The sequence below is a fragment of the Callionymus lyra genome, chromosome 14 (assembly GCF_982586985.1).
Source record: "Callionymus lyra chromosome 14, fCalLyr1.hap1.1, whole genome shotgun sequence".
Classification (NCBI taxonomy): domain Eukaryota; kingdom Metazoa; phylum Chordata; class Actinopteri; order Syngnathiformes; family Callionymidae; genus Callionymus; species Callionymus lyra.
Window position 1 is genome coordinate 11,011,552 of NC_141831.1, and position 24,463 is coordinate 11,036,014.

A 24,463-nucleotide genomic window follows, 5' to 3' on the forward strand; every position below is an offset into this window, starting at 1 on the left:
AAATCAACCTTTGAATATACGTGTTATTTAATTCGATAATTTAATTCGATCAAATCAGTAAAATAAACAAATAATTACATTCAATTATGTAAAATAAAAAGTGTCAACATTTGAAATGTAAAGTCAACCATTCAATATTCTGGCACTGATATACTTCCATAGACGTGTTGGTTACTATCGATGTGCGTGTCTACCTCAGTGAGACGTGTAGCAAACCAGGTGCGAAGCTATCAGAGTGTATTAAAAACTGCCTAAAAGGTTTTCCACTGCAGCTGCAGATCCACGCTTCGATCAGGGGGAAATAAAAGTGCAATTTTCTTTCATTTGTTACGAAAATAAATAGGGTCGCCAGCCTGAAATATTGTCTGTCCTGACTAAACTTTAACGCGTTGTAGTTACATTGTTCCGACACCAGGTTGCGCCAGAAACAATGTTTTCAGTCAGACTGTGAAGAGTTAGTTGAAAGTTGGGCACAAACATATTAAAAGTAGTTATGTGTCTTCGCAAGAACTTGGTGATACAATACATATCATGATGCAGGGACAATAATACTGTATACTGTGATACGAGTATATGAATATATGAAGAAGGATATATTTGTAGTATTGTTGAGTACTTGACTTTGGTGTTGAAGAATTTTCAGACGAAGTCGTAACTGCTTTCATTTGAAACAAAAATATGTCCAAACATCAGCTTTAAAAATCAGCTGGAGTCGACTGTATCCTCTCGTCCTCAGTCATTGCCCCGATCTCACAGGATTACATTGTTTGTATATAATCAATACAGTGCTGATGAATATAGATATAGTAACATGGAATGGAAAATCGCAATCTATAGTCATATCGATATTTTCTAACACGTCTAATCAGAATATATAAAAACGATAGGATATATTGTGATACTGTAGTAACGAGGATATAGTTGTAGTATTGTCGAGTACTTGACTCTTGTGTTGCAGAATTTACAGACCACATGACTCTCGACGAAGTCGTAACTGATTTAATTTGTTTTGAAACCAAACATCAGCTTTAAAATCTGCTGGAGGTCGACTGTATCCTCTCGTCCTCAGTCATCGCCAAAATCCTGCAGGATTTTATTGATCCCTTATTTGCGTGGACGTTATGACTGCTGCCATCTAGCGGCCGGAACTTTAATTGCAACACAAAAATGAACAAACACAGGGAAAATTTTCATGTAAATTGTAATAGATGTAATACATTTATTTTGTATTTACAATTTAAATGAAAATATTCACTTTATTTTATGCTAACTTACTTAAATATAAACAATAAAACACTACTAAATGTGATAAGGAACCAACAAAAAAGATAAATAATTAAAATATTGATACAGAATGTTAAAAAAAAGTGTATCAATATATTCTTACACCCCTGATTGCAATGTCTCTCCAGCTGCAGTGGAATCTCCAGACAGAGTTGAATAAATAAAACGTGTCGTGTGTGCAACAGACCATAAAAAGCACTGATGGAACTTTGTTGTCGTGACACGAGTCACCGCAGTACTATGAGGGTAAATGTGCAATGTGCCACGAGATCCATGTCCATGTAGAAACTGTCTCTAAATATATATATCTATTAAATCTACCTGATTTAAAAATAACAGAAGATCTATATTATATAAATATATAACATATTCAAGATGATTTAGGAACATTCCAGGTTTCCAGCTGAACTATCCATCAGTTTTTTGCACTGAGCAGGTCGAAGCTTCTCTGTTGTCGGAAAGAATGGCGTGATTGTTCCTGCGTCACCGTCTTGTAAGTTTACATGTTTGGTTACCAATAAACGGCTTTTCGCTGCCATTTTACACCTCGATCTTGTCTGTCTCGGAGTCGCTGCCGAGTGTTTTTTATTCAAATACAAAAAAATCACTTATATTATATATTAGCATTAGCAACATTAGCATTTGTTTTGCCTACTTGAGAAAACAGAGAATAAAATGTACGTGTTTCACATCTGATTGTGTTTGACTCAGAGTTGCTGCTGAGTTTTTGTTTATTAAAATATAAAAAAAACATCTAGAAAAAAAGAATAATTACATTAGCATTAGCAACATTAGCATTTTTTACCTAATTGAGAAAACAGAAAAAAATGACGTGTTTCACATCAGACTTTGTTTGACCCAGAGTTGCTGCTGAGGTTTTTATTTTTTATTTTATTAAAATACAAAAAACAATATAGAAAAAAAAAGAATAACCACATTAGCATTTGCTACATTAGCATTTTTTTGCCTACTTGTGAAAACAGAGAAAATGTATGTGTTTCACATCTGATCTTGTTTGACTCAGAGTTGCTGCTAAAGTTGTTTTTAATTAAAATACAAAAAAATAACAAAAGGAATATTTACATTAGAATTAACAACATTAGCATTTTTCCTAATTGCGAAAAAAGAAAAAAATGTACGTTTTTTACATCTGATTTTGATTGACTCAGAGTTTGCATTGATGCAAAATGAAATTCATACATTGTAATAACAACGTTATTCTTAAAAGGTTAATAACATAAGCATGTTTCTAATTGAACTAAAATCATACGTGTTTTACACTTGATTTTGTAGTAACAACATTTAAAGGATAGAACTGCCGTAATAATGAAGACATTTTACACATTAAATACATTAAAATGTAATACTAGGGAATTATATCGTAACAACAGTGTTGTGACGTAAGCAGCATCAATAAAATGACCCGATTTTTATTGTATTATAAAAACATTTTCAGTGTATATCGAGGAAACGTCATCCTCTACGTTGTCCAGACGATGGCGACACACTGTCGTGTATTAAATTAAATTAAATCAAGACTTATTTTCCTCTTCATTCGACGAGTCCAGCAGTGGACGAGTCAATATCCTCAGGGGCCACTTTATACTGTTGTGAGGGCCCGTCAAGCCAAAAGAGTATAAACAAAAAAAACAAGCAAAGAAATGAAAAAACAGATCAACATAAAATAAACCTAAATATTCCAATAGAAAATGCATGGACCTTTTATATAAAAGAAACTGAATGCAATGAATTATTATTTTGTAATGATTATATGCATCCATGTCTTTAGAAAAACGTTCAATCTGTTTTTGCTTTTTAATAAGATAATTTAAACAACATTAACACTTTTTGCCATGTATAGTTTGATATTACAATTAAAAAATAAATGCCCTAAATTCAATATTTTTTTAATAACTAGCTTTTAAAGTCAATATATAATGTAAACATGATAAATTATTTTGAGGGGAAAGAAATTTTCCATTGGAGGAAAAATAAAAAAAGGGGTCTGACACAAAGAAGAAGAAAGTTGTTGTTTTTTAGAGTTAAAACAACAATAAACACAAACTAATAAAAGCAAAATACATGTTCTACTACTTCATAGTGATGTGTTGATGAAGCTTCATGAAGCAGTGTCAGTATTTTCAGAGTCCACTAGATGGCAGTCTCTGAACAATTTTCCTTTGTCTTGAACAACTGTTCTAATGAAACATAATTTTTAAACTGATGGCGCCACCTACTGACCTCTAAACAACATGACACTGCTTCATGAAGCTTCAGCACTACAAGCCCATCTTTCTTATCAAACAGTGAAATTAATCGACCCGTTAACTAATCCAGGATCAGTAGATTAGTTAATAGGTCGAGCGGAGGAATTAATCCGACTTTGTTTGGAGACTTAAGTCGTCTTTTTCCTTCGCACGTACTCCTGGCCTGGATTCGGTCCGACGGCTGCATCTCATGTGGCACCAAAACAATCCACCCTCCACATCAGAACCGGACCTTCGGCTCCGTCAGATTTAATCACCGGCGTGACCCGTGTTCACCTCCCATAATTGAGCAGTCCTCCTGCATTAGCTTCACCTCTGTTGCCGCGGCAACCCTGGGAGAATGAAATAAAGGTTCCGCGAGCACAGGTCACTCGTATTTTTACATGAGGAGGATGGAGGAGGGGGTTGGGGGGTCTCACCTGGGGAATTCACATCAAGTCCAAGTCTGTGCTCTGGTTCCCTGCTCTCAGAGCTCCAGACCTTCACACATGACGGAGCCCAGGATCATCCACCGGAGTCTTTTACTTCTCGTGTTTTTTTCAAGGGATTTAGAGATATCAGGTCTGAAAAAAAAAAAAAAAAAGCCGAGGCGTTCAGTGTCAGCGTGTTTTTTTCGCTGCTCTTTCATGGATCCGCCGCTCATGTGGGTCAGAGGAAAAATCTGGGGTCAGCGCCAAGAAGACCACGTTTTATTTTTTTTATTTTTTTTGGGGGGGGGGGGGGGGGGGGGCATTTCGGAGAAAGAGACGACATTAAATCTTCTCGCTCTGTTTCACCTTTTCGGTTGATGTTTAGATTGAAATCATCGCCAGATTTAAAGACTTTCTTCTTATTTTGTCTTTACCTGTGGTCGACGTTCACTGTCTCTGGACGAAGATTAATATCCATAGATCCTTTATTTGTTTATTTCTCTGGAAAATTCATTTGGTCTCACACTTGACCAGAGATGAGCAAAAATCTGTCCATTTGACTGGTTTTATTCAGTTCTTATGAAGTAGTACTGATGTGTTGATGAAGCTTCATGAAGCAGTGTCATTATTTTCAGTCTACTAGATGGCGGTCTCTGCACTATTTTGAACAACTGTTCTAATGAAAGATCATTTTTTTTCAACTGATGGCGCCACCTACTGACCTCTAAACAACATGACACTGTTTCATGAAGCTTCATCAGTTAATCACTAGCGGCAACATTAAAAAATTATAAATATTTTGGAACATTTTTGAAATTGAATGGTGTTACAAAGCTGGCAATAAAAGTTTTCTGATTCAACCTTTAAATATAAGGCAATAAGACAATTTCAATCCTAAAATACATTTTTAATTTTCTTTTAATAACTTTGAATTTATTATTAGTATTTGGCATATATTTACCAATTATAGCAAGTGTTAGAAAATTGAATAAAAGAAAACTAATCAAGCTTTACCAGCAAAAAGTAAAAAAAATACATACACATTAAAAAACTTTAAAATGATGAATACAAAAATAAGGATTAAAAAAACACTCTTGTTTTTAATCAAGTAGTAGATGAGTATCAACACCTGTGTGTATCATATGACTAACAGACAGAAAAAAACATTGAATGCCAAAAAGCTCAGTTAACAGTGATTAAATAATTATCACAGTATTTGTCCCAAAACTTAAATTAAATGAATTAATTTCATAAATCTTGTAAAAGATAAAATAACTTTTAACCGGTTTCTTTAGGAATAAACTTTGTCCGAGTCCATCTGTCAGTATTAAGTTGGGGTTTAATTTTTTCATTTGTAACAGACTCTGAGTTGAAACATTTTTGTACTAAATTGTGTCAGACCAGAGTACTATGAATCACGACTTTGAACGTCTCATGTTTGTATTCTAAACAAAGCTGAGGGACAAAAATAACTAGTGATGGTTTTATGAAGCAGTGTCATTATTGTCAGAGTCCACTAGATGGCGTCATATGCACTATTTTCCTTTGTTTTTTAACAACTGTTCTAATGAAACATCACATTATTTTTAAACCAATGGCTCCACCTACACCTACTCTAGACTACATGACACAGTTTCGTGAAGCTTCATCAGCACATCACTACTATACACCAGTATATTCCCAGCCCCCGGCTTGGGGGACCTGGTTTAAAAGGTATTTTAATACATTATTTCCTCTAAAGTGACTCTTGACTCATCAAGACACTAGTTTTAGTGAATTGTACTCTAAAAAACAATCTGTAAAAACTAGTGAAAATGAGTGAAAAACAAACTCGATGTTGATGAATTATTTTTTACTGTTTTTATCAGAAGTTTGGTCCGTGAATAATGTAACAAAAAAAATGCTGTTTTAGCATTTTCGCGACCACATGAACAAACAAAATGATTACTAAAAAGTAATTTTTAGGTGTAGCCATTAGCGCAACATTTCTATCAAACTATAATCATTCTCTCGCTCTCGATATATATATACATGTATTTCTAAATGTCAGAACAGTAATTTCATCCCTTCAAAGATTGCTCTCACAGCTTCACACAAGCTCTGTCACTGACAAGTCTCTGGAAAAAATGTAAGAAAAATATCTATATTTCGGATTTTTCCAGTTATTCCTCTTGTTTTTTTTCTCATTTTACTTAAAGAAATGAGTCAATATTTCTCAGAGATCATGTTTGTGTTCATCATCACATACAAACACATAAATAAATCAAGATTAACACGGGATTTTGACGATAACTTTTAGTTCAGTTCGCGGTCGGGATCGTGTCGAAGCCGATGTACGTTGAGGAAGCAGTCGTGCCGACTCTTCCCTCTGCATGCAGCCTTTGGAAAATGTGAAATGGCTGCAGATGAATCACGCCATGTTCTGTCCCCAATATGTGCTGATGTGATGCCAACATCCAGGTTCACCAGAGCTGGAGGATTTGTGCACAAGTGCAGAAATAATGTACACAAAACACAGGAGGAAACCAAGGTAGACGCGTCTTTTCCGTTATTTTATTTTATTTATTCTCTTATCTCTGCTCTGTCAGAGTCGATTCAAAACATCCAGGATGTTGATATACATTGATGAAATATGAGGGATGTTGTGTTGATTGTCGACGCAGAAAACCCCCCATAAATAATCAATAAAAAGTGAAGAATTCTTGCTATATTTTTCTGGTCCTGATGCGAGTCCAGTCTTGTTTTCTCCAGCTGACTAGTTCAGTGACGTCTGTTCCAGCTGGAGATGCTCCGGTGCTTTTCTGGAGCAGCAGAACCTTCACGTGGGGATATTTCACAGGATTTCAACCTAAACCTCATGATGGATAAAAAATGCAGGCGTCTCTATTTGTTATAGTAAAGATTTTACTGTTTAAAGCTAAATAATGTGTTTTTTTCCCATCAAAATAAGAGAAAAACTTGAATTATTTAATGATTCAACATGGTTTGATACCATTTTTATCTCATTTTAAATAAAGTTTATCCATTTTTTAATTCTATAACACGTCAATGGCACATTTCATTATATAATTATACTTTATTTTATAATACTTCCTCTCACCAAACTACCTATTGTTACAATTTGATCTTTTTAATTGTAAACCACTTGTTTAAACTGTATCTTATATTATGTAAAAGGTAGAAGGATTTCATTAAGACATAATTAATTTAGATTTTTTAAATACACATTTTCTAAAAAGTTTCATATCTTGGCACTGGATTAAAAAAAAATCCGCTTAAAAAATTAGATGTTTTTAATATTAGATATTTTTGTTGCTGCACTTTGGTCTTGTCTTGACAGATCTTAGAAATATATTAAAACCAATATTAATATCGTCAGACATAGTTCTTTAAAAAAAAAAAAATTCTATAAATTGAATTATAATAGATTTAATAACGTCTGATATTGATTTAGCGAGATTAAGGTTTTGAGCGCGTCCTATTAAAAAAAGTCAAGTCCGCTTCAGCCACGGCGGATATTACAACGCGGCATTTCCAAAATAAAAGCATACGCATGGATCAACTTTAAAAAAAAAAATGGATTTAAGCGATCAAACCACCGGAAGTTGACTTCAAAACGACGCTCTCCTCTTGACAGCGCGTCCACGAGACTCGCCAGTCTCCCCCCCTCTCTCTCTCTCTCTCTCTCTCCCTCTCTCTCCCTCTCTCTCTCTCTCTCTCCCTCGGTGGAAAAAGGACACGGACAGGATGTCAAGTTGCAGACTTGGACGCGACGCGGTTACAGGATAAAGTCCAGACTTCAGGGGTCGAGGTCGAGAAGTGAGGGTCGTTCTGGTTCTGAATTCTACTCTTTTTAAAAAAAAAAAACCGGGGTCGCAGGAGGAAGGAGGAGGAGGAGAGTCCCGGAGTCTCACCTGGAGTGTCGTCTCCCCCCCGTCAGTGAACGCACCACGGTGACAGAGACAGAGAAAGTGTGGAGGAAGAAGAAGAGAAGGAGCTGAAGGCTGGAAGAATATGGAGCTTTTATTCACTTCGTGGAAACTTACTTTGCTGTCGCTCACCTTCCTGTGCGGGATCTCAGGTCAGATGTTCACCTTTATTTTCTTCTCATGTTCACCTTTTTTATTCTCTCTCTCTTTCTCTCTCTCTCACTGGATTATTAAAGTTTGAACATTTAACATTCTAATATTTAATATCTGTAATATTTTCATCACCTTTGAAAATAAATAGTCATTTTAAAAAGGGATGCAATATTAACTTTTAAAAACGAAAATTATAATTATTATGGTTATTTAATCGATCCTCCATCGCTTTTAACCCTTTATGGCAGAAACACTTTTTGTTTCCTTTAAACTTTCCTTTGAAATATGCTTTTATTCTTTCCATGTTGTTGAAATGTATCGCTGGTCACCAACACATATTTAGATACACAGTACACGTGTTAAAAAATGAAATAAAAATAATACTACATAATGATTATAATAATAAACAGAGTAAAACCCTTAAAAATACATTTAAAAATATGATAATATAAAATAATAAAAAAAATAAAACCCTGATAAAATAAATTAAACACAATATGTTAAGTCATACAGTACATATATATTAAAATATAATAACAAAAAAAATAATGTATAAAATAATAAACAAAATAAAACCGTAATAAAATACTATTAAACACAATATAGTAAGTCATACAGTACACATATTAAAATATAATAACAAAAACAATAATGTATAAAATAATAAACAAAATAAAACCCTAATAAAATACTGTTACACACAACATATTAAGTCATACAGTATATATATTAAAAATAATAACAAAAACAATAATGTATAAAATAATAAATACAATAAAATCCTCAAAAATACATTAAAAAATAATGATGATATACAATTCAAATTTAAAGAACATATACATAGTAATAAATAATAAGCAAATCATAACCATCTTCATAAACAAATCTCATAAACCATAATACAATCATAATATAGCAGCTCACAAACACTATATATATTAAGACATACAGTACATATATTTAAAAATAACAACAAAAACAATGCATAAAATAATAAACAATAAAACCCTTACGGACTACATGAAATAAAATGAAATGTTTACAGTAATACAAAAAAATGATAGAATCAAATATGGACTATAATGAATGACAAATACTAAACATTTATATACGCGCACACACGTAGAGAAACCTCTGACGTTCTGCTGCTGCTGTTGATCCAATAATAATCAACACCATAATGTGTGTCACAAGAGTTGCTTCCGTGCTGCGCGTCACCAGATGAAGAGGCTTCGATTTCCGAAGCTTAAACACCTGTTTGTGTTTTCACAGGATTTCAAGTGTGTTACACATGATTATGTGTCTTCCAGGGACGAATAATCCCTTCATAGCCCGTTTGCAACATTCAACTTTTCCTCTGATCGCTGTACTGTACACACACACACACACACACACACACACACACACACACACACTTCCTACTTTCTCTCAGGGCCATCGTTTGACTTTCGCAAAGAACCGAAAATTAGGCCACGCTACAGTTGTTATTTTATCTCTGAGTATTCTGAGGCGGGGAAAAGTTTTAAATGATTTATTCCACTTGGAAATCTTGATTGGTGAATCATCGAGGTGAGAATGTTCAAGGAGTTTAGGGGGAAAAAGCATTTTTGAAGGTTCACAGTAGACTGTAAGACCACCTTTGTTCATAAAAAACAATGACAGGAAGTTACTCATGTGGCGAACGCACTATTTCAGTCAGTGCAACGTCATCACTAAAAGAATAAAAGTGGTTTTCATGAAGAAAATCATGGAACATGTCTTCATATCAGCTGAAAAAACCAGGGCGTCCAAACGTTTTACCCACATTTTTGTGTCTTTGAATTTGATTGGACGAAGGTTAAAGGACAGGAAGTGGTATTTTTTATAGCTATGTTCAAAAATAATATTAACACCCATTCTACTGTCCATCATGGATGAATACAGTCGTCCTCTGAACACTGTCATCAGTGAGTAGAGAAGCAGATGGAGTGAATAAATGCTTCTCCCATGATGCAACACTAATAGACTCAGGGACTCATTCATTCCTCGGGCTATTAGATTGTTTAATTATGAGTTTGGGGGCGAGTGGAGTGAAAGTATGATTATATTCCATATTAATCTTTTTCTTTGATCTATGTTCTTTATCTTTAGATTGTGCACTTTATTTTTATTGCACTTTGTTCTTCTTTATGTTCTTTATGTGTTGCCGAAGGAGATCTCCAGAGGGATCAATAAAGTTTATCCATCCATCCATCCGTTATTGGATTTTGAGTAATTCTAATTAATCTACTTTCAAAAGGATTTAATTATGTCTCCAAAATGAAAGTAATGATGTCACTTATCAAAGGTAATATTTAAGAAAGTAAGTAAATAACTGTGAGGCGTGAGACTCTTTCAGATCCTGATATTGTTTTAAAGCTGAGGTAGTTGTACTTAAATATTAAAACTCGAGTGCTGTACTGTGTTTATTAATAATTACTCATAGGTTAGAATGAAGCTTTTTCCCTTTGATGATTTAAGGCCCTAATATATATATATATATATATATATAGTACTATTGCACTGAATTAAATATATGGTATATTATATGGTGTATTCAACTGTCAAGATTCCCCCAGAAATATCGTTGGAAAGACGGAGATTATTGAACATTCATTGATAATGATTTCAGCTTCATCTTGAAAAACACAATTATTTAAATGTTTAAAGTAATTAGAAGGTATTTATATTTTGAAAATGTTTTATTCGGTTTGATTATTACATGTTGATATATAAAATAAACGGTTATAACTGTGGATACAAGGTTTGTCATTTGAAAAACATACAATTTATTGGAATTATTTAATAGTCTTTGAAACAATACAAACATTTTTTCCTGTTATTCTCAAAGGAAAATATCTTGTACCACATTTTTAATTTGAACCCGACAACTGGGTTTAAAATAAAGATATGTTTTTAAAATAAAGGTATCAATTAAATGCTGAATATACATTTAGGCTGCATATTAAATACAGTTTTAAATTAAAACTGAAATTAACATGAATGAGAAATTAATAATTTAATAATGTTAATTAACGTTGACGTTATTTGGAGACAATATTTTTACATCTAAATAATGTTATACTGTATTGTCAGAATTTATATCTTAAAAAAAGTACATTATTTATCAGGTTTTACAACTTAATATCTTGCTGTAAAACTATTTATTTCCATACAGTATATTCATCATAGAACAAATATATTATGATCTTATATTATAGTTTTGTACCAAGAAAGTTATATAAAGCAGACGAATCACTTCAACTTAATTGCACAAGGGACCAAAAAAGTCCAAACTTTCTGGAACAGCAGGCCACATAAAATGACCTCGCAGGCTGGATTTGGCCCCCGCACCTTGAGTTCAAGAAAAGTAACCAATAGATAAAGACTACATTTTTTTGATGTGACACTTTGTTGTTATGTACTCAGTTTGGTATCTTGTCATTACAATCTCGCTTGGTAGTTTAACAAGTGTGCATTTGCAAGATATGTGTCGTGATACAGAGTGAACAATACGATATAACGGGATACTGTAGTAACAAGGACATATTAGTAGTATTTTCGATTACTTGATTCTGGTGTTGCAGAATTTACAGACGACATGAATCTTGACGAAGTCGTTACTAATTTCATTAGTTTTGAAACCAAAATATGTCCAAACATCAGCTTTAAAAAGGTGCTGGAGTCGACTGTATCCTCTCGTCCCGAGTCACCGCCAGGATGACGCGTTTTCTTTAGCTGTGGAGGACGTAATGACTGCTGCCATCAAGTGGCCGGTAGTTTAATTGAACCACAAACACATTTATTACTTAGAATTTTAGTTGTAAAAATAATTGTTGTATTGATATTTTCTCACGACCCCTAATATTTTAAGGTACTTTCCTGAAGATAAATACGTTTTAAACGATTCCCACTCGACCGAGGCCCTTCAATCCACACTCAAAGTTAGCGAGATGAGTTTCTCCGCTTTCCTTTCACTCGGTGTGGACGTGAAAGCAAGCGAGAGTCTCAAGTTTCGTAACTTGCTCCGGGCAACCTGAGAGTGTGTACTTGCGGGTCTCAATGAACATGCATGGCTTGTAGCCTCAGTTGATGCCAAAACAATCACTAATGCTGACAGAGGCAATCTCAGGCTGTTTGTCCCCGAGGAGGTGTGGTAATACCTGAAAAATGCTTCTACTCCACAACAGGGATGATGACATTGTGTTCGCTCACAGGCATGTTCCACTTCCTGGGTGCTTTTTTTATTTTTTTTATGGACTTATCTGGGCTTTTTTTTAGTGGCTGTGACTCAGTAGGACCACAATGCGGTGGATGACCATGACCTCTGGGCCCCTACAGAGGGCCCCGCAGGTGTGTCCTGGTCAAGATACGGACAGGAAATGATCATGAATAGCGGCCCGGCAGCAACAGGAAGACCACGCTCTCCTCGAGTCCCTGCTTTAGCCGGACAGGAAGTCGAAAAAACCTCTGACAAACAAGATAAGAGCGTCTGTGATACTTACAAATGTGACAAACAATACGCAAGTATTTACAGCGTGTATTTATTTTTCTATTACGATTACATTTCCTAACACTAAATTAAACGTCTTCCGCAGATAAAGGAACATTAAAATCACTTGATGACTGAGGACGAGAGGATACATTGGACTCGAGCAGCTTTTAAAGCTGATGTTTGGACATATTTCGGTTTAAAAACAAATGAAAGCCTCGTTAAGAGTCGTGTGGTCTGTAAATTCTCCAGAGTCGAGTACTCGACAATACTACAAATATATCCTTGTTCATGTAGTATCACAATATATCGTATAGTTGCCACTGTATCGTGATACGTATCGCCAGATTCTCGCCAATACACACATCTAATAAACACAGCATTAAAATAGTTTTTCCTCCAAAAGATTGATTAATACTTCATATTCAATTTCTAATATCACTTAATGAAGTAATGAGCGTAGGAATCGATGATGGCCGTTTCCTGGCGAGACCTTTGATCGATGACATACTTAAGAAGTCGCCGTGGCAACGTGATAATGGTTTTGTGCGTTCGTCTGTTCCTGTAAACGTCAAAATGTATCGAGCCATTTCACTGATAAAGGAATAATGCCTTATTAGAAGTTTGAATAGATAAAAACTATCACTGTATAGTTTTATATTTACAAGAATATTTATTTCCAAGAACGGTTGTAATTTTATTTTAGTTTACCTCCCTTTTTATTCCCGTTTTAGCTTTTTGTCAAGAAAAAAACGACATAAAGAAGAAACTATAAAGCAAATCTGTTGAACAGCCATGTACAAAAAAGAATATTTCACCTCGTTTGTGTCATTTTACAGTTGATTTTAATGCCTTGTAAAGCAAAAGTTACATTTGTTTGGACACATTTTATCATTAGGAGAAAAATGTCAGGGTTTAACAAGAGATTTTCCATCTTTTCTTGATAAAGCCACTGACATTTTTAATTTTTACTTCACAACTGGCTGTTACAATACTTAAAAATTAACTATTTATAATAATTTGTTATTGGGGTACAATATTTATATCCATCTGAATCATGTTAAACTGTAAGAATTGATAGATACGATGAAAATGCTTTTCCTCGTGTGGTTTTATATTTACATTCATTTTAATGGTGTCAAGAAACAAACAAAATGAAGAAAAAACAATCAATATTTGTTGTTCAGACGAAAATGTTTATTTTCTTTAATACATTGTTGATTTTAAGTCTTTTAAAGATAACATTTGTTCAGACAAATGTAATGATGAGAAAAAGAGTTCATGAGATTACTTTAATTTACTATGATATTAAAGAATATTTAATAAGGAGTAGGAAAAGAATAAGTCATTTTACTTTTTCCTACTCCTTTTTTTGAACAGGGTTTTGTTTTTTATTTTGCTTTTTTTGTTGAATTGGCGTTTTGTTATTTTGTATGTACAAATAATTTGTTTGAAAAAGTTTGAAATAAATAAGTTCATTCATCTATCTATCTATCTATCTATCTATCTATCTATCTATCTATCTATCTATCTATCTATCTATCCATCTATCAACTTACCTACCTTTCCATCCATCCATCCATCTACTTACCTACCTTTATATCTAGGTTACTATCTAGGTTACTATCTAGCTTACTATCTATCTATCTATCTATCTATCTATCTATCTATCTATCTATCTATCTATCTATCTATCTATCTATCCATCTATCAACTTACCTACCTTTCCATCCATCCACTTACCTACCTTTATATCTAGCTTACTATCTAGCTTACTATCTATCTATCCATCCATCCATCCATCTACTTGCCTACCTTTATATCAAGCTTACTATCTATCTATCTATCCATCCATCCATCCATCCATCCATCCATCCATCCATCTACTTACCTACCTTTATATCTAGCTTACTATCTATCTATCCATCCATCCATCCATCTACTTACCTACCTTTATATCTAGCTTACTATCTATCTAGCTTACTATCTATCCATCTATCCATCTATCCATCCATCCATCCACTTACCTACCTTTATATCTAGCTTACTATCTATCTATCATCCATCCATCCATCCATCTATCCATCTATCTACTTACCTACCTTTATATCTAGCTTACTATGTATCTATCTATCCATCTATCCATCTATCTATCTACCTACTTACCTACCTATCTACCTTTCTACCTATCTATTTATATATCTTATAGTTTAGATATTTGCAGAAGAATGTCTACAAATATGGAAATAATTGAATGAAAATGAGAAAAAAATGCCAAAATTATTTAATTAAAATGATTTTACTATGAGTACTGCAAAGCTACACTTATCCAAAGATACTCGCTCTGAGTCTGAACAAGCATCATTGTGAGCCTAGTATCTCTTAATCCGTGAATTTGTCGAGAAGTAGCAAAAACAGGTAACTTCCACAAATACAAATGTATCCTTTGAGGACGACAGAATATTTGTACGAGTGTTTAAAAAACGTTCTATTTTTATCTTCTGGACGGACTCCGGCGTAAGTCCTGGCGCTAGCATGGGTTCAAGGGAGTGTGTTTACCGGGGCACGCGCAGGAATCTTCAAGCCAGGCGCTTTATCAGAGGACAGTTGTTTCGCGGCACCGCCGACGTATAATCCCGAAAAAAAAAACAACCTTATCTCCTGACCCAAACCTCCCCGCTCTCCTGGACACGGCCATCTGGCAGGAGAACATCTTCATTTGTTTTCCAGGTGGGTACCACAATGGACGTTACTTATTTAACAAGGTCAATCCATACGAGCTTCAAAGGCTCCTCCGGGGAATGTGTGCCGGGGAGCAAAAAAAGGCAGCGACGCCACTGTTGAATTTTTCCTCCTGATTTAGAGCGAGTGGGCAACGAGTTTATTTTTAAACTTATTTGTCTTATTTTACCGCGGTGGGGACGCTGATCCGGGGCTCACGCCTAAAAGCTTCGCATACCTCTCATATTCTATAAATGGCTGTTTGTTTTGCGGGCGCCATTGTATTTTTTTTTTCCCGGAGACACTTCAATCCGACACTATTGCGCGTCTCTGAAGGGTTGGGGAAGCAGTTTGCCAACTCCCATCTACGGGCCTTATCTCTAATTGCCTATTTCTTAGAATAATACCAAATGGACGCGGCAAAGCCCCTTTCCACTCTGAGCTAGGATTACGGCAGTTCCATGCCCCGCGGTCGTCATGAACGGCAACTGGTGCAATTCTGATTTGAGGAATGAGATTGAGGGATTTATGGCTACATACGAAATGACAGAAATAAAGCACTTTTTCCCCCCTTTTTTTTTTTTCCTGCCGCCACAGGAGCGTTTCGCTGGCCAGAAGTCGGCCCATTTTTTTTTTCTCGCTTGTAATCCCGTGTGTTTACACCTGTTAGCCGGACTTGGGAACAGAGAGAACAAAAGATTAGAGCCGGACCAATCTCAGCCATGTGAGGGACATCCAGATGAAAAAAAAAAAAATCACAAGGAAAGATCTTGTGCTCCTGATGAGTTCAGGCTACATTCGTCCACTAGTTTGTCTGACGCTGCAAAAACCCAACCATCACCATCTCGCTTCGCCAACAGTTTTTTTATCCAAACTTTATCAATTCATCGTGAAATTCAGCACCAAATATTACTTTCAATACACTTGACATTACTATCACAAACTTGCCCCCATATAACCTTTTATTTATCATGGCTATAATATACATTTTTGTGTTGGTTATAAAAGATGTAGCCTTTGGTTAATAGCAGTAGGGTTGTAAGAAATATCAATATATCGCAATATTATTTTCACGATACCATGTCAATATTTAACAGTGCAATTCATTTTTATTTATTTAAAAGAATGGCTAGATGGCCATTACGTCATCCCCAGCTAAAGGAACAATGAAATCCCGGTGATGACTGAGGACAAGAGGATACAGTCGACTCCTCCAAGAAGTATCTTAAGATCGATTTAGGCTTTTTCTTAAGTATCTTGAGGCAACTATGTTTGTCACTGTGTTGTTTTGGCCTTTTAAAGTTTTTTTAATTCGGATGTATTTTTAAATGTGTATTGTTTTGTTGTTTAAGCACTTTGTGACCCTGGTCTGCGACATGGCATGACTTAAATACTTACTTACGTACTTATTTACTTACATTTAAAGTTTATTATTATGTATTCTTCAAAGAAAACATTTTTTCTTTTAAATAATGTATTCGTTTTTTTCGTAGGTATTGTATGGTTTATAATAAAATAGTTCCTTTTTAAAAAATTTAAATTAAAATGGAAATATTCTCTGCATTTGTTCATTTTTGTGTCGCTATTAACCTTCTTTGTTGGAACAGTTAATAAAAGTAAACATTGGATGAAAATGTGTAAAACAAAAACTGGTTAGATCGTTTAAATCCTCCAGACATAACCGTTAACTTGTGAAAGGAGGATACAATAGCAACATGTATGTACAGCTACAAGTAAAAAACATTATTTCTTTTTTTTGGGCCATAATAAAAGTGTTTCACGTCAAAAGATTATCATCGATGAATCCATATTTACTTTTAAAGTTCGTTACCTACTATAAGAGACTCCATGGATTTTGTAACTTTTAATCTAAACTATTATTATAGCTATATGTTTTATTCTGTTATAACAATAATACCTAATTCACCACATTATTGCCTACCTTCCACGACTGCTCCATCCATTCCATCCCCCCTTTTTTACAGCATGTCATTGCACTTGTAATTATAGCCCATTTATAGCCATTAATCCCCGCGGTGCCATTCTTTTCATCCGTTCTTTCTGTACATCCACGCATTTTATTCTAGTAACGCCACAATCCGCCCAGGGCCATGTAAACACCTCCATCTAATTAAAACACCTTAATTAAAGTCAGATCCAGCAGGATTAATGGCGTGATTAAGAAAGTAAAGGGCTCCAGTTTTAGCCGTTTTTAAAAAAATTAGGGTGTGACCTCAAAAAGTCCATGTTGGGACCTCGCTCTGGAGGAAGTTCCACCCTCTGCCCTACATTCACAGTCATCACTGTTTTTTTGCTCCAAAACATTCATATTTTTAGTCGGTCCACGACTGTGGGAAGAAGCGAGACTGCATTAAGTAACAGAAAATAACCTAGTGGCCACATTGATACAGATTATAAATAGTAAAGCCGACAAGTGAATAACAAAAAACTGAAAACATTTACATTTTCCCAAGATAGACTTATTATAAGAATAATATTTTTTCATTGGCTGCAATACTTAAAATATAATGTTAAACGTGTCAATATTTTGAGACTGTCTCATGTAAGTTTGGCCAAAGAAGCCCAAAAACATTGACTGATAACACAATATAATACTTATTATTATTATTATTATTATTATTATTATATTTACTTGTTAAACAATAAACAAGTTTGAGGGTAACATTTATTTTCATCTTATCCAAAAAAATGGTACAAAAAAGAGCAAAGGTTGGCAGGAAAAAAAAAGTTTACAAGAAATAACTAAATCAAATGAGCATCAAGAAACACAATGAAATCATTAAAACAAGAGAAAAAGATATTCTATAATTTTAATATACAGTGAAAGCATACGAGAATATTTAAGGCAATTAAATTATATGTTTAATACTCATTTATACATATTATTGTAACTTATATTATGTAATTGCAAACAATCATTATTCCATTTTATTTTTCTGTTAAAACTATCAAAAACTAATAAAACATTCATGTTTTAAAGTTTTTTTAATTCGGATGTATTTTTAAATGTGTATTGTTTTGTTGTTTAAGCACTTTGTGACCCTGGTCTGCGACATGGCATGACTTAAATACTTACTTACGTACTTATTTACTTACATTTAAAGTTTATTATTATGTATTCTTCAAAGAAAAACATTGTTTCTTTTAAATAATGTATTTGTTTTTTTCGTAGGTATTGTATGGTTTATAATAAAATAGTTCCTTTTTAAAAAATTGAAATTAAAATGCAAATATTCTCTGTATTTGTTCATTTTTGTGTTGCTATTAACCTTCTGGCCGCTGGATGTTCTCGTCAACAAAAGAAACTATTTAATCATGTGAGCTCCTGTAGATGACTGAGGACGAGAGGATACAGTCGACTCCAGCAGCTTTTAAAGCTGATGTTTGGACATATTTTGGTTTCAAATGTAAATAAACATTAGTAGGAAATAAAGAAAAGTCAGAGTTTATCATAGTTTTTGTGATGGTTCTATAGATGTTAGAATATATAACATTTTCTAAATATATAGAACGAGGGGTTACTGCAAAAATAAAAATAAACTTGTGGCAGAACAGCTCAGCTTTTCAGAATTTTGGGGAAAAAATAAAATAAAGTAAATTATTTTTCTTTGTTGGAACAGTTAATAAAAGTAAACATTGGATGAAAATGTGTAAAACAAAAACTGGTTAGATTGTTTAAATCCTCCAAACATAACCGTTAACTTGTGAAAGGAGGATACAATAGCAACATGTATGTACAGCTACAAGTAAAAAATATTCCCGCCAGAACCCGGTGATGGACTGAGAACAAGAGGATGCTGTCGCCTCTTTTTTAAATTGTATTTCTTCTGTCAAATAATATTTTGGTCTTTAACCATAGTTCTTGTGTGGTTTATAAAACAATAACGTGTGTATAAAACAATTCAATTTTTAAAAAGATGAAAACATTTGCTGCATTTGTTTATATTCATTAATTGTAAACAATAATTTCTGTCAAAACTATCAAAAACTAATACAACATCAAAGCCCTTTATCTTCGTTTATTTTCATTTTTTTTGTATTTTATGAGAAAAGACAACAGGAAGAAAAACAAGATTTAGCTTGTATTTATCAACATAAAGTGTGTGTTTGTGTAATAGATGAATACACGTACGGTTAGTCGGTCAAAAGTTAGAAATCCCGCCCTTGAGCCAGACGTTCTCTGGTCAAAGAGACGACGGGCCAGCAACCTAACAGACAGTGACACGGTGAATTCTGCGACGTCCTATCTCCATCCATGGACTCAGAAGGAAGACGGGCTCCTCTGAGAGGTCATGAGAAAGCCACTGTACTGCTTTCCCAACACTCTGGCCTTAGGACTCTCTTAAAGGCACACACACACACACACACACACACACCCTCCACTTCCTCTCCCCTCTTTCCATCTCATACACCCTCCATCATATACAGTAGCTTCTTATCCATTTAACGATCGACGTTCTGATGAATCTCTGGTGGACGCTAAACTGCTTTATTTGCCTGCATTGTTTTGAGTTCTTCCCGGCTCCAGTCAGTCAATGGCTGTTGATGGTTCCCGGCTTCCGTCCTGCCCTATACATTATAAATAAATGCACAGGACGTGATGTATATTTAGATTGTTGTTGTCATTCCTTTGTGTAATGAGGGTGTAGCTTCATGAAAAAGACGTCTCCGTCTCATATCTGGAGTTTCAACGTGAAGTCGGTGATCTAATGACTGTTTATGAGGGCGAGGTGGAAGTTGAGGTCGGGGCGGCGTCTTCGTTCGCTCTTGTTTATCCGTAAAGATTCCCTGCAGGTATCGCTGGGCGGTTTGACTAATGTTAGTTTTAATGTTTCTTTTCTTTGGACCTTTTACTATTATACTCTGAATATAAGGGATTAGCACAAAAAAAATATTTTTTCCCTTTCTAGTTAAGAGGTCACAACTAGGGGGTGTGTACTGCCAATAATCTGACGATATGTATCACGATACAGGGGCAAGGACACTATGTATCATACCGTAGTAACTAGGATTTATGTGTAGTATTGTCGAGTATTTGTTTCTGGTGGAGTAGAATTTACAGACCACATGACTCTTGACGAAGTCGAAACTACTTTCATTGGTTTTGAAACCTAAATATGTCCAAACATCAGCTTAAAAAGCTCCTGGAGTCGACTGTATCCTCTTGTCCTCAGTCACTGCAGGATTTTATTGTTCTTTTAACTGCAGAGGATGTAATGACTGCTGCCATCTAGCAGCCGGAAGTTTAATTGCAACAAAAAATGAAATAACTGAATATGTGCATGTTAAATATGAATAAAAAAAATGTGTTTAAAAAAAAAAAGAAGTAAATATTTTATACATTTTATTGAAATATAAAACCATAAATTATTCATGAAGAAAAACTGGACATGATTTTAAAATTAAAATAAAAACTGGTAAAAATAAAAGCAAGAACAAACACTATGAATAATCCATTATAACTGTAAATAATCAAACAAATATTTAAAAGAAATTAAATAAAAGTACAATTTGTCCTTAAAATAGTTAAATTGATACCGTTCTGTTTAGAGCAAGATATTGATCAAAATATTTTAAATATATTTTTATAATGATTCAGATACTTTCTCTTTCGTACTGGTTCCTGCATTATATTGTAATTTTTTTTAAATAATTCTAATAAAGAAAACAATAAGACACATGGTACAAATCTTGGGTTCCAATTCAATCCATCAAATAATTTCCATTGAAAAACGAAAAACTTGCTCAAAAGGGAACTGTCACTCATCAGTTTTTCTTGAGAAAAATCCATACATTATTACGTTTTTTATCTCGCATGAGCATCGACACTTAAGACACCTAAGACGAAGCGGATCGATGCTCGGCTCTGGCGCCGTTAAATATCGACACAATATTTGAGTGTATTGATATTCTATCACTTCTCTAGAAACAAAGAAAAACAACCATATACGTCCAATTATTCCAAACGCCAACCGGCTCGGGGGCTTTAAAGAAAAGCCGTCGGTGAAACCGCCGAGATCCATATTTCCGCTGCCGTGACAGATGGTGCGACCGACCTGAAGTGAAGAAAACGCACCATTCCGTCAAATCAAAGGAAGGTAATAAAGAGTGGGACAGACGGGAATTAAGGGCAGGGGCTTAAACGGCGTAGCCTTGTTGTCAAATGATTCTTGCCGGAGATACTTAGGTGGGGGCAGTGCCCGGTTCGGCATCCACTTCGGGGATGTTTGACGTAATCCTTGCGTTCCTTCAAGTGTTTAGCCATTTTTATAATCTGCCTCCGCCCGTCATCCTTCTGGCATTTGTTTTTTACAGAACTGTGCAGAAAGAAGAACTACCTTCTGAATGCTGACTCATATCCCATCATGCTTCAGGTCACACGTGACAGGCCAAGGGGGGGGGGGGGGCAAAAGTAATTTCACGTTTCTAACATAAAGTAGATTAATGTTGATACGGTGACCTAGTCAGTGTCGACGTCCATAATCTCTTTTCCTTATCTTATCTTAAACACTAAGATGGACACTGGAATTTGTTTGATGAAGGAGAAAAAAAATTGAGATGAATAAATAATCTGACTGTCTGGTAATATTTTTTTCTTCTGCCCCAAGACTTTGACTACTCAAAAAATTGACATCTTGATCTTTAAAGTATATACTTTTTTGAGTATTGTTTTGATTGTTTAAGCGCTTTGTGACCCTGGTCTGGAAAAGCGCTATATAAATAAATATTACTTACTTACTTACTTACCCTTACTTTATGTAAAATGCATGAAATATATCATCTTTGTATCCTTTTCTTTGCGTTATTTCCTTTGATCTATGTTCTTTACATTTGCACTTTGTTCGTTCTATTTGAACTTTGTTCTGTTTTTATGAAACTATCGTCTACTGTGAACTGGAGACCCAATTTCCCAAAGGTAATCTCCGGAGGGATTAATAAAGTCTATCTAATCTAATCTATATATATATATAAACTGTGTATATATAAAAAATAAAAAATGTTGTATATATAATATTTTGGGTTGGAAACTAATGACAAAGACCATTTTGTTTGTCGGGAAATCATGTAAATCTGATTATTTTCACTTAAACAAAGAGTTAATGCAAAAAACATAAAAGGTAAAAAGCTTTTATTTTGAAAAGTTAACTGACATTGAGCAATAATTCATGTTTTCATAGCAGAAGTTCTTGGTCATGGAAGGTCGAGGAGTCCAATTTGATCCACATGTTAGAAGATATTTAGGAAATACAAATCCCCCCTTTTTTTTGGTTTGTTTCTAATCTTCCTGATGAAATGTATTGTAGCAGAATGGTGGATGATAGAATGAAAATTGGCTGAGCTACACTAGATCAACGTTTAGAAGAGTTTAGTGTTGGATTTCAGGTGATTAAATTCATGATCTGACAACTTATCACTGGCAATATTGAACTTTAAAGTCAAGTTGTACTACTTGGTTTTACAAAAGTATTGCTCACATTTTATTTAAGTTTTTATTTAAGTTTTTAACTGCAACACCCCTCATTAAAAGATAAATACTAAGCTTGACCCTTACCTTTAATGGCCACTTAGTAAAATTAAATAATATTTTTCACGTGATATTGTCCATAGCAAGCATTCCTTTATTAATGTTTAAATATTTGTGTCTTTGTTGTAATAACAAAAGCGTTAGGGTTCACACACATTCATTATGTGACCTTAGTAAACTATAATTAAAGTGATTGAATGGCCAAAAGGATTTCAGTGACGGATCAATATCCAAAAAAATCATGTGTACAGTTGTGTATTGTAAGTAAGTAACTAAGTACAGGTTATTGGTATATATTAAACAAACGTGGGAACTGTGTGAGACGATCAAGGTCTTTGTTGTGAAGGATTATTTCTCTCCTGCCTACAACAGTCAGAGGACGAGCAGATTAAAGCAAAGTTCACAGCATTATTTTCACGTTTTCACAGACCGACCTTCAAATAATAACCGCAAAAACCAGACATTAAGTGCATGAAAAATACATGCGTTTGTGTCTTCTTGTATAGACTATTGTAACAGTTTATTTTGGTGTCTAAAAAAGAAGGATCTGTCTCGCCTGCAGTTAATACAAAACTCTGCAGCCAGAATTCTGACCTGCTCTAGTAGAAGAACTCACATTTCTCCAATCCTTTAAGACTCTTCACTGGCTGCCAGTTTCTTTCAGGATCAACTTTAAAATTCTGGTTCTTACTTTCAGATCTATTCATGGTCAGACCTTCCATCAGTGATCTGACCCAGCCTTACACCCCAGCCCGGGCTCTGAGGTCTGTGGATCAGAATCTACTGATGGTTCCTGAACACGCTTCAGGACCAGAGGAGAGAAATCCTTCCAGACTGTTGCTCCTAAGCTTTGGAACGATCTCTGTGTTTGATGATCTACTGACTCCTTCAAGAAACATCTTAAGATCTTTTGATTTGTGCAGGATTTTCCTTGATTCTCTGAGACTCCTTTGTTTGTCTCGGTGTTATCTTGACCTTTTAAGTATATATTTTATCGGGTATTGTTTTAATTGTTTAAGCGCTTTGTGACCCTGGTCTAGAAAATGTGCTTTACAAATATTACTTACCTATTTACTCCACTTGTAATAGTTACTTTGTTTTTATTCAAAGCAACATAACAATGTATATATAAAGGGTCTAATCTAGATATATACTCAATTAATCTCGCAGAAAGAAATTTACATTTTCAAGCAGCATCCATTTGTAAAGAGAAATAGCAAAGAAAAAAAAATCTTGAGACCCACACTGGGATTCAAACCCATGACTGGCCACAGTCATTGGCACCATTCCATTGAGTGATATTTTATGAAGCTAAATCCTACTTAAACATGTTTTACCTTTTTTTTAAATTTACTGTAGACATGGAAGAGCATTTTGTAAAGTTCTAGTGCTGACGTTTCCTCACCATGTTATAAAAAAATAATGTACAAGTCTTTCGATGAGTCACAGAGTCGCTGCAGTAATTCCGAGGTCACGAGATATCCCAACAAAGTCACCCTTTGGTCACAAACGTCACCCTGAAAATACAGGAAGTCGAGCAGTTATTTCTGGACGAGTGACGTGGACATAAGTTCTGGAGAATCCTGTGGTCAAAACAGAATTCTCTGGCACCGACATGTGGTCTATGAGCCTTGATTGGATTT

General features: G+C 34.6%; 1 protein-coding gene across 1 annotated transcript in view; it reads left to right on the forward strand.

Annotated features, from left to right (window-relative positions):
* The first annotated feature begins 7,679 nt into the window (after positions 1 to 7,679).
* The window catches only part of esama (endothelial cell adhesion molecule a), an 80,323-nt gene continuing 63,539 nt past the window's right edge, over positions 7,680 to 24,463 (forward strand). The window contains exon 1 of the mRNA XM_087807344.1: positions 7,680 to 8,042. Within this exon, the coding sequence (XP_087663470.1) occupies positions 7,976 to 8,042 (67 nt within the window). The 5' untranslated portion in view covers positions 7,680 to 7,975. The remainder of the gene's footprint in view (positions 8,043 to 24,463) is intronic.